Below are 12,285 nucleotides of genomic sequence, written 5' to 3'. Positions count from 1 at the left end.
GCAGGATGAAGACTGAAAGGTATATGCACAAACAGATGTTCAAGAAAAAATATGTACAGCTTATTGTTCTATACCATGGTCATTAAAAAGGCATGTATATCAGTCATAATATAGATAGATAGTGACAATAATAATAAAAAATACAGGCTAAATGGAAAGTTTCCTTTGCTGTAGCAATACTGTTTATGTGTGACTAAATGTATCTGAAAATGCTACAGTCTAGATGTCAGGATAAAATATTAAACTAAAATATACTGTAACACATTAGAAAACTATTTTTAATGAAACTTGTTTAAATTAAGATTAATATGTGCAGTTATTACCAACAAAGACTGTTCTGACCCTTAAAATAACATTCATTGCCCGGTGTATTCAGTTGTTTCAATAAGACAATTTTATTCGAAATACGAATTTATTGTATTAAACATGATGCTTCAATTTTACTAAACAACATATAATTAGTGCGTGCAGTGCTTACAATGTGTTTTACAGAGAGGAGGTCCATAACTATAACAAAATAATCAATATGTGCCACAACTCCTCTGCGTGTGCACATAGGCATATACATATTTTCAATGACAAATGTAAAGACTCCATGCTTGTATCTGATTTGAGATCTGAGTGGTTCATCTCCTAAATGAAGCGCTTGAATGAACAGTGGAAAGGCGTGTGCGCAAAATGGAGACAGTGTGTTCAGTTGATCTCTACATAATAGTTTTTTTAGCCGGCCAAATAACACTGTGTCCTGGTTTTTAAAGAACCCATCGAAACATGTCCATCAGGTGGTCCACAAACTTAATTTCATCATAATCCTCATCATGTCTAGTACGCACCCACGATGACCGCCTCTACCTCTTTGGAGGGTCTCCGGTCCGCTACCAAAAAGTTTATCATCCCTTCCGACTTGATGAGCAAGTTACAGCCCAGGAAAAAGATCCCGAAGACTACGGTGAGGGAGAGGACGCACATCACCGCTATCTGAACTATTCTCATGATGAAGAGGCTCCTTTCATCCGGAGGGGCCGCCGTGAAGCCGTTATCCGTCACCACCGACGAGAAGTTACAACACAGGAGGATGTCCTCAGTCCGGTTGGAGAAGATTCCACTGTCCGTTTGGTTAAATGTAGTATTCATGTCTACTGTTCACCAACACTTTGAAGAGTCCAAAAAATTAGGCAGTTCCGATTTGGAAGTCTGAACACATGAGGAATTGCGTAAAAAGTGTCCGTAAAGTCAGACGCACATATCCAACGTCTCTTCTTTTGCGCACTGGCGTCCCATGACGCGCTCCTGCTCTGATTCACAGTAACTACACTGAGCTCTTCTGCTCAACATCACACCTGCTCGGTTAAAAGCACCAAAAAAGCCGATGGGAGGTGACTCCCCACTCACAAGTGCATGCCTTGTGACGCCACCTACAGTAAAACTTGTAGTGTTACAGTCCTCCGATCAAAAATTATAAAAGTTATACATTTAAAAGCCATTTATGTGGATCAGTGTTAACGTTCGAGGTGATGGTCAAAAAAAAAAAAAAAAAAAAAAACCTATTATAGGCCATGTGAGTTAATGTTATGTTTCGTTGTATTCTAAATGTTTTTAATCATACAATTTGTAATATTTTGAATCATACAACATTATTGTTAGTGCACTACACTGCGTAATACTGACATCTAGCGTGTGGATAACTAACTGATAACAGGACTCTTTGATGTGGCAACGACAGTGTTAACAGTCAAGTAAATATATACGGTATATAGGCTACGATATATATATATATATATATATATATATATATATATATATATATATATAATCGAATTTAACATAGGGGTGTGCACACTTATGCACCATGTATTTTAAGGAAGAACATTTATTTATTTACGATACATTATTCATTCACAAAGAAAATTGGTGTCCTTAAAGGTTGGATTTTTCCTAATTTTTTAAATTAAGGCATTAAGTTCAATTTCCAAAATATGATTTTTTATTCCTCTTTTTAGTCAACTTTAGCATGGGTGTATTCACTTATGCATAGCACTGTATATATATATATATATATTTTTTTGTATCATCCATAAAAAATGTCAAAGGGTTACCAACAGTATGCCTATATTTTATTCAGCAGGAGCTGGATGCAAAATTTTTAATAATGTCAGTCCACATAGTTTGACTAATGCAGCTTTGAATCATAAATCACACTGTGTTTGTTCATTTAAGCCAGAGGAGAACTGGCCCCTCTCTGGTTTCTCCCAAGCTGTTTTTCTCCACTACTGTCACCTGATAAGGTTTGTGGTATACATTTTTTTCTTTTTCTTTTTGGTTTTGTGGTGGTTAATATTGTCGATTTTATTGCACTGACACAATCAAATGAGAACAAAACTTTCAAAAAAGAAATTGAGTTGAACGATGACACTATTCTCTTCTTGAGCATTGCTTTACAGCTGAAACTGAATTAATTTAATAATTGATGCACTTTACAGCATTAATACTGTTATTATTCTGTTTACGAAGCTGCATTGAAATAATATGTATTGTATAAAGCGCTAAATAAATAAACGTAAGAATCAGGATCAGAATCAGAAAGAGCTTTATTGCCAAGTGTGATTACACACACAAGGAATTTACCTTGGTGTTTAAGCTTTTTGTTTTACCTTGGTGTTTAAGCACACAGTTTTATTTGAAAATATTCAACCCCCATTGTAACTCAGGTTTATTGGCAAAATGTACAGACTTTCAGCTGTTTGCAATGATGAAATCAAACAAAAGTAATTGAAATAGCTCAACACAACAAAAGTTTCAAGTGGTTTCCCCAAATTCAACTGAAAATGCAACTCTATGACTTCTGCAACCTGCCAAAATATGTACTACCCCTCCAAAATGTACAGATGATGGCCTATCATCAAGTGTTTCTTTTTGTAAATACTCATGTCTAATAACAGTGGTGAATAGATCATTTCAGACCTGCTATAAAAAGTATCCCCTCTCCATAATGCACAGATGATGGACTATCAACGTCTCCACTTCCTGCAAGGAAGAAAGCAAGGAAATTATTCAAATGAGCTTTGTGAATTTTGCAATTAGTCCACTTTGTGTTTGCCATTTGTCTGATTGCATTAAAGATGTGAACAGGTTATTTGTGGACATATGTTCTGATTGGGCTGTTTAAAATCAGCTTTGTTCAGTAAACTCTTCAGTATATACAATTCTGTTTTTAATAGGAAATCCATGACATCCACACCAAACGCACTACTGTTCTCCACGCCCTTCCTGTGTATCTGCGTGAGGACGTTTCTGGATTTTTCAGAACCTGCACAGTGAGTCTCCTTAAAGGCAGGGTAGGTAGGAATTTTATAAAATACTTTTTTCCAAATTTGTTTAAACTTTCTATATATATCAATACATAATTAAAATGTAAGTACTCTGAAAAAAAGAGTATAAAAATCGCGTGACTCTAGACCGTTTAATCTGTGTTAAACACAGCTCATTATTTCCATTCGGGGACGAAACAAAGGATTGGCTTAGGCAACTGTCACTCTCTCTCGCAACCATAGCAACCACCCTTTTGCCACGGGATCTGCCCACTTGCGCGCGCACGTTTGATTTGAGGAATTCAAAAGGCACGGAACCTAGGAGCAAAACAATGGCAGAGAAAGAGCAATCAAAATTCACATTACCAGCAAACAAGGCTAAAAAAGGAAGACAAAAGGACATTTTACAAACCTACGTTTTGCATGTGCTTCTGCACGCACTTTTCCAGTCACAACACCGCAATCAGAGGAGGACGCGCTGAAAACTGTAATGCTGTTCTCTTCCTTCATAACTCGTACTGAGAAGGTTTGAGTTGCAGAGGAATTTGTGACTGTTTCACATGTTCAACCACATCAAAGTTTCGTAATTAGTAAGTCCGTGCTTTTTCTCTTTTTTTTCTTATGTGCTGAAGGGCTGCTGTGCCTTGGTGAAACGGTGTTTGTAGCCTACGTGAAGAGCTCTTTTCCAAAATGCCATAAACCTAAAAAGCTGCCTCAAAGAACCAGCAAAAGTAATGATTATGAATATGTAAAATATTGCAATAAGACATTTTAATTGTTTATTAATTTCTGTGTCGGCTGCAAAGATGAAATTGACGATAGGCTATTGACTCGCGATCTTCGCAGTAGTGAACGCACCGGAGAAATGCACATTTATTACATAGTTTTATTTTATTTTTGGATGGTTTTGTTTAGAACCAGATTTCTGTAAATATATTTCACATTTTTTAGGCCTGTGAGGCGAGGTGATGATATAATCTCCAGTTCAAGCACCTTATGTTGTGATTGATATATTTACTTTTATGTAATAAATCCAGGAAATTGGTTAATGAAAAAAATATTAAAATTAAGATACAATTAAAACAAAACGAAATTCGTTTTAAAGAAAGGCTTTGTGCTTTCTGTTTTGAGGTCTCTGTGAAAGTTTGAAAGTCATTTAGTGCGCTTTCAGAGCGCTCGCGTCCATAATGGAGAACTGTCACGTAATATTGTTTTTCCTCATAAATGCAAGACTTTTTTAAAAAGACAAACCATACATTTTTGAAAAAATAAAAAAGATGGATTTATAGCGTTTTGGGGAAAAAAATGGATGGATTTATAGCGTTTTGAAAATATATATATATTTTTTTACTTTGAATTGATCATCAACAATATTGTTGTTTGATTTAATAATCACTGTTGCAAGAGATACCTAGTTCCGTTTTTCTTTTCTTTTTTAGTGAGTGGAAAAAGTAGGGGCTACCTCAGATTCTGTTTAGTTAGCTCGGATCCTTTATTGTTTTTTATTTTTCTAAAGCCTACAATAATAGGTCAAATGCAGCAAGTCAAAAGACCAACTGGACCTTCTTTGCCAGTTTGCACACATTTCTTTGAAGGATGGCAAAAATATCGCCTGAATATCGATATCGAGATATTGGGAAAAAATATCGAGATATTCATTTTTGTCAATATCTCCCACCCCTACATGCAGAACACCATATATGTTATGAATCTTACACGAAATTCATCTTCATCACAATGTAACTGATGGTAATGGAAAAACGTGTATCAATGCAACCTGTTTTTCGCTTTGCCTTATAGATATAACTACCTCGTTAGCGAATCAAAAAATATATATTTTAAACTTTACCAATATCAATATGCTAGCTTGATAGTGAGTACTAAAATACATCTTATTTGTTTATATTCATAATGATAAAGTTAGATTTTTTTATTACATGTGATTCGGACATGATGTCACTACATGCACTGTGCTCCTTCCTCTCCGCTCGTCTCAGGTAAATAATGCGTCTTCAGCTCAGCGGTTGGAGTCGCACGTTCATGTGTTTTGGGGGCGTGGCTTTGGAAGGAGCCCAGAAGGGAGGGGGTGGAGTGAATGGAAATAATGAGCTGTCTTTAAAACAGTCGTGAGAGGTCTACAGACACTCGATTTTTATACTTTCTTTTTCAGAGTACTTACATTTTAATTATGTATTGATATATAAATAAATTTTAAACAAATTTGGAAAAGAAGTTTTTTAGACAATTCCTACCTACCCTACCTTTAAGTCACTAACAGATTCTACTGTGTATTATGTAAACAGTTCATCAAAATACTAACATGTTTTAGGACTTACCTTTGTTTAGTCTATACCCATACAGTTTTCATGTATGACCTGTTTTCTTTCTCCTCACTAAAAAGGAACTGTATTGGCGTTTTATTCAATGTTCAGTAAAACATCTTCTTGTAAATGTCCTTTAGCTTGGTTTCAGTCTATCTCACAGCACTTAAATTCTCTGGTAATTTGGCTAATTCATGTGTGCAGAACATGGATCTTATAGCCTGGATGCTAGCCGAACTTAGCCCCGCCCACAACATTTGAGGTCGGGAAGTTCAGTCTGGACTTGATCTGTTGTGGAGCAACTATGCTCGAAGCAGAGCTGTTCTGACCAATCAAATTGCCAGGGCGGGCTTTATACGATGATGGACAGATAATCAACAGTAACATAATCATCCTCGTCACTAAAGAATTCGTTTACAACAAAGACGGCTGCCGCTGGAGAATTGAGATGTGTAGATTCCGCCATCGCGTCTGTTATGAACATATCAACAGATCGCCGGATCCAGATCTGATGAAGGACCTGCGACTGGATGCGACGACAGCGCAGTCCTGAAGTGTCAACTAGTCTCTCCCCTGTGAAGGCCTCCCTCCCCTCCCTTTACCTCTCTACAGATAAAGCGTTGTCAGGATAATTCCGGTTCACGTGGCTACGCGGAAGCGATAAAAATTTTGTATTATACATTTTAAGGCCAGACAGGTGGTTTGTTGAGGGTTGGTTTGTGGGGAAGGACTACTCGCCTGCGCACATATATTCAAACGCGCATACCTATAGACTGAACTCATAATACGCATGTGCACACCATCAGCGTTCTCACAGGTTCTCGTTTTTAAAGTTTGCGTAGAGAGAAAGAGTTTTCTGTTAAAACGGTGTTGTGTTAGCGGCCCCTAAGTTAATAACTAATGATCGTTGCGAGGGAAGTGAATCAATCAAAACTAAATTTAGCTGGACAATAACTTCATTCTAGAGCTGCTATAAAGCCAAAACAATCTCTGTTACTTTAATTTCCTATTATCACTGTAAAGCCGCATTGGAACAATCTACATTGTTAAAAGCGCTATATAAATGAAGATGACTTGACTTGACTTGACAGCGCATTAATTTTAAAAGAGGAACAGAGAACCGCGATCAAGGCATTTGTCGATCGGAAAGATGAATGAAGAACATACTCTGACTAGAATCTGAGTATGACGTCGTCAAATGACGACGAGTATGACAGGCTATGGATCTTATGTTTTTCACCTCTTACAATGAGACCCAGGTCTTCCTTGTAAAATAGGTATTGGATTTCAATGGGACTTGGTTAAAGAAAGATCAATTATATGTCATCTGTTCTGTTCCACGTGTTAGTTTGTGATTAGTATCTCTTTTTCATTCATTCAGGGCGGATCTGATGAGCCAGAACTTGATGGTGTTGCAGTGGGCCTCCTTACTGTCATCAGTGACCATGACACAAGTCCAGTTCACTACCACCCTGTGAGAATCTCTGTCGTCATTGAAAGTGATGCCGTGATCAGCCTCCCCAGACTTGGCAATACCTTCCTGGTAATCTTTGGACTGATCTATGAAATTCCAAAAAATATTTCATAGATCAACACTACACCTCAGTTATCCCAAAGCACTGACCAACACTTTTGAATTCACTCAAAATATTTTTCTTGGTCTAGAAAGTGGTAAACTGTCACCCAGGTTGCAGACCCTCAAGAATGACTTGATGATGTAGAAACTCATCTGAAAGAAGGCTGCAGGATAAAGCATTATAAAAGGTTAGTTCAAAGTTATCTCCTTTTGTCTAAATAATGCCTCAAAAAGTTACTGCACTACTTTGCAGGTGTTCAGCCAATAGGCCCAAACTACACAATATGCCTTTGTTCTCATTAATATAATGCAAAAGTAACGCTGATGTTTTGTATGTTTTAATGTTTTTCTCAACCATTGTGGGCTGTGCAAGATGAGCCACATTTCACTGTGCATTTGATACTGGTTAATGTAAAACATTTCCATTTTAGAGTTTTAAGTGCAATTGTTCTTAAACAGTCTATAAAAGTTTTGTAATTTCATCCAAATTGCTGCCCTGTTGCCTTACTCAGGAATTAGCCAGGAAGCCAAAAGCACACATTGTTTTTTTCTTTTATAGCTGTAACGAAAGATAATTTCATTTTGGTATTATTTATGATTATTTATTATTGGTTTTAATTACTCCAATTATTTTCCTGACTATCTGATTAGTTGTCTGGTCAATATCAGAAATTCGTGATAAATATATATTTCCTAGGGCCTTAAGTGACCAGGAACACATTTGGAAGGCTAGAATCAGAGAATTTTGAGTCTTTCTTCTTAAAAATCTCTCAAATTCATGAATAATCAGTTAATCTACTTCTTGCAGCTCTACAATTTATTTAAATATTTAAAATAATTTTTTTGTTCTATTTATTTTAATAAATATTTATTATTTATTTTTATATTTCATTTTAACATTGCAGTGTGCTAAAAGGGAGCGGGCAAGAAAATACTGTTCAATAGCAGACGTTCATGACTTTTAGATATATTAAGTTAGTTAAACTCAATGTAATTTTTGAGGCAACTGATTGCCTCAAAAATTTTAAGTTTTGAGTCACATGTTTTTATGTAAACAAACTCAACATATTTGACTAATGTGTACTTAAAACTTCAACTTTCAAACCTTTTTAAGTTCTGGAAAATTTTGACTTTTAAGTTAATCAACTTAAAAACAAAATTGAGGCAATTGATTGCCTAAATTTTTTTGAGTTCTGGTAACTTATTCGGGTTTACAGTGTGTTCACCCCAATGGTCAATAATCAAGTCTCTACCTTAGTTAAACCCTATGCACTGAAACCAATACCAGTACTGATATAATTGCCTCAAAGCTAATGTGTAAACACTCCACATATAATTTTATATATATATATATATATATATATAAAAAGGATTATTTATAAATCATGTGTAAATGACATAACCTTGTTATTATGAATGACCACATCCATTTTTTTAGGACCATACACAATTAAGGAAATCCAGGGTAAAAGTGCTGATCTCCAAGATGACAATGGGGCAATCTTCCACAAAATTAACATTGACCAACTGAAGTTGAGCATTGAGGACACACCCAGAGTGCCACACTGGGATTTAAAAAAAATAAAGGGAACGCTTTAGTGGTTGCTTAAACAACATCATCCTTATCACAACCACATGCCCCACATGCTTATGCTTTATGGACAAGTGTTGCAAATTAGCAGTTTTGCTATAACACTAAAAACAATGTATCTGGTTTGTCCAATGCAGTTGTTATGTCCATATCAAAAAAAAAAAAAAAAAAAAATGCTACTGCTACAGATAAAGCCCCACCACAACCAGCGGCCCCATCAGATACAGCCCCCACATCCTCGGGAACACCACAACCACCTGCCCCACCACAACCAGCAGCCTTACCAGCTACAATGGCCAGAGTACTACAAAAGCAGCATTCATTGATTCACTTGCAATGCCAGCAATGTGGAAAAGAAGGACAATACTTAAGGTCTGTATTGGTATAAAGGATCTAATTCATGTACTATTCAGATTAATTACAAATTCATTGTAACAAAACTACATAATATAAATAACATTTCATGCTTTAAATCAGGGGTCCCCAACCCCCGGGCCACGGACTGGTACCGGTCCGTGGGACATTTGGTACCGGGCCGCACAGAAAGAATAAATAATTACCGTATTTTCCGGACTATAATTCACTCCGGAGTATAAGTCGCATCAGTCAAAAAATGCGCCATGAAGAAGAAAAAACATAGGGCCTATAGCCTATAAGTCACATTTATTTAGAAATTTACTTAACAAAAAAAAAAAAAAAAAGTTACAGACGGGACAGTTCTCCGTTACGGACGTGAGCGGCAATAAAAGACTGCTTTAAAACTTTAACTGAGACCTCAAGCAGAAAGCACAAAGCCTATCTTTGAATTTAATTTCGTTTTGTATTAATTGTATCTTAATTTTAAGTTTCATCAACCAATTGTCTGGATTTAATAAATAAGAAGTAAATATATTAGAAAATAGATAATCACGACAAGGAGGCGCCGGCGCGTGAACTGGTACTGGTCTCATAAATTAACCGAAACTCAGTGATAAGGTAGCCTACGTGCCTCACAGACCTGAGACATATATAGAAAGCTTGAAATGTCTACTTTTAAACAGAACAATTCAAAACGAAAGAAAACAGACTCTGCTTATGTAATCCGTATGAAATGTGCATTTCTCTCTGGTGCGTTCACTACTGCGAAGATCGCGAGTCAGCATCGTCAACTTCATCTTTCCAGCCGACACTGGCATAAAAAAAAAAAAACTGGTTTATTAGTAAACAATTAAAATGTCATATTCATAATCATTAATTTTGCCGGTTCGTTGTAACAGCTTTTAGGTGCTTTATTGGCAGCGCCACCCTTACATGTTACATGAACGCATCAGCACCGAAAACATGGAGATTTTTTTCTTTTGGAGGGCATTTTGTTTGTGTTCAGGGCAGGCGTTCTCAGTTGTCTTTAGGCGCGATGTTACGAGGACGCTGCTAATAAAGTTGCAAGTAGGCCTACACATTGGATTCACGTTTATTATTATATTTAAAAAATACCCCAGTTTTTATGCCGGTCGTATCATTTTATTTTGTTGTATATTTATCCGCCACGTGAAATATATCGTATATTTATCGTAATATATTTTTATCGTATATTTATCGGCCGGTCCGTGAAAATATTGTCTGATATTAAACCGGTCCGTGGTGCAAAAAAGGTTGGGGACCGCTGCTTTAAATCATTTAAATACATTTAAATAGTCAATATTTTGAGAGACACAAATATTTTGTTTCTTGAACAACCTTTTTATTAGGACTTTATTCTGTGATTTTCAGTTGATATTATATGGACAATTTAATTACCACAATATTTTTTGTTTAATTTTAGATAAAACCCCTAGAGTATGAAATCATTGTGGGAATTATAAATGAGCATCACCACTGGACACTAGCGGTACAATTTCCTATACATATATTATACAAGTAAATTATGTCACAGAAGAAAAATGCAGTGCCATAATATTATGTTATATGATAAACTTGATTGAGTAAATAATTAACGTGTAATTTGTTTTCATGAAAAAAAAGGTGATCTCCCACAACAAAAAAAGTCCCTGTTCCTGGATTCACTGGGGGAGTCTAAGCTGGACATAAAAACATGTCTTGAAACAACAAGGTAAGGATAGCTGTAAACATTTAACTTCAGCATTATTAACATTTACACAAGTTGTTAAGTTAATCATCTATCCATAAGGGGCTCTATAAATATGTGAAAAGCTTACAAATCTAACAACAACAAAAAACACAAAATATAAATGTGAACATTTTGTTAGTTGTTATTAGTATTTTGTTTTTGTTAGAGTCTAAAAATGCATACCTGGTGGCATTGACCCCTATAAACATCAAACTGTTTTGTGTGTGACAAAATAGCAAAACATAATATTTATTCATATTGTTATTATCTTTCTTCAGGGCATTCATGCGAAACAAGGGATGCAATGTCTCAAGGTGGACATGTGACACAGTCCCACATCCCAAACAATCGGACAGTACCTCGTGTGGAGTCTTTGCCTTGAAAGTATGTTAACTATTCAGAGTATTGTCCTCACCCTCACATTATAATATGACTATTGTTCTGTTAAGAGTGTTACCAAACATTTATTTTACACAACCATTGACTAAAACTACAAAGTTATTCACTGACGGCAGATTTATGTCTCTGTAACATGATTTTTTAATGTAATCATAAAATATGTATTTTTCAGTTTGCAGAAGAACTCTTGAAAAATGAGACAGTAGGTTGTCCTGCTTCAAAAGAGGCCATCATCAAACACAGGCTGCAAATCGCTGTCACTTTTTTTTCTAGAGACTGGTAAGTAATAAGCTATCAGGGGATGTTTTGGTAATCCAAATAATTGTCCGTACAGTTGCTGTAAAACATCATATGTAGCTACCAGAATTGTTCCATACTTACCTAAATAGTATTACAGTGTGGAAAAATTACAAATTATAGATGCATGCTCTGTGTTTTTTGTGTTGTGTTTTGTTTCAAAGATGACCTGACTGACATATGTCACTTCTGTGGGGAAGAAGTGCCAGAGACAGACTTGAGACATTTACAGTAAATAAAACTATATATATATATATATATATATATATATATATATATATATATATATATATATATATATATATATATATATATATATATATATTTTTTTTTTTTTTTTTTTTTTTTTTTGTTATAAAGTTATTAAGAATTATCTTGTATTGTCATGTTGGATTCTTCTATTCTATTTCTTCTATTTTACCCAGGACTAACAAACATTGTAATATTATTTTATCTCCACATAAATTACTGTAGAAGAAAGAAAACATGAATTACACAAGAATGAAAATTTGCAGCCTCTTACTGAAGACATCTTATTTAAAATCAAAATTATTAGTTTTCCAGATTCAGTATGACATTTGTTTGCAGTGGTTCCACCATATGTGCGTTCAAGGCCCACCAACAGAGGAGGCCTTCCTGTGTACTGCTTGTACTTCTACTTTGTTTTATGTACAGCATTATCGTAC

At 35.4% G+C, this 12,285-nt stretch overlaps 1 protein-coding gene and 2 long non-coding RNA genes across 3 annotated transcripts; 2 read left to right on the top strand and 1 right to left on the bottom strand.

The window, feature by feature from the left end:
* Window positions 1–380: 380 nt before the first annotated feature.
* Window positions 381–1,429, bottom strand: rprma (reprimo, TP53 dependent G2 arrest mediator candidate a). The gene has a single exon (XM_084422243.1). The coding sequence runs from the start codon at window positions 1,132–1,134 to the stop codon at window positions 823–825; it is 312 nt and encodes a 103-aa protein (XP_084278369.1). The 5' UTR covers window positions 1,135–1,429; the 3' UTR covers window positions 381–822.
* A 5,579-nt stretch (window positions 1,430–7,008) lies between these two features.
* Window positions 7,009–10,700, top strand: LOC311298464. The gene is made up of 4 exons (XR_014628963.1): window positions 7,009–7,172; window positions 7,295–7,393; window positions 8,644–9,168; window positions 10,598–10,700. It is a non-coding gene; the product is annotated as an uncharacterized lncRNA (long non-coding RNA).
* Window positions 10,701–10,804: 104 nt separating this feature from the next.
* LOC311298923 lies at window positions 10,805–11,821 on the top strand. The gene is made up of 4 exons (XR_014629018.1): window positions 10,805–10,885; window positions 11,182–11,287; window positions 11,475–11,581; window positions 11,764–11,821. It is a non-coding gene; the product is annotated as an uncharacterized lncRNA (long non-coding RNA).
* Window positions 11,822–12,285: the final 464 nt, after the last annotated feature.

The sequence above is a fragment of the Rutilus rutilus genome (genome assembly GCF_951802725.1).
Source record: "Rutilus rutilus genome assembly, chromosome: 10".
In the NCBI taxonomy this organism is placed as follows: domain Eukaryota; kingdom Metazoa; phylum Chordata; class Actinopteri; order Cypriniformes; family Leuciscidae; genus Rutilus; species Rutilus rutilus.
Note: the sequence above shows the minus strand (reverse complement) of the source record. Positions and strands in the feature narration are given on the sequence as shown.

Coding starts and splice junctions, on each gene's coding strand:
- rprma (XM_084422243.1), bottom strand. CDS start 1,134: ATGAATACTACATTTAACCAAACGGACAGTGGAATCTTCTCCAACCGG.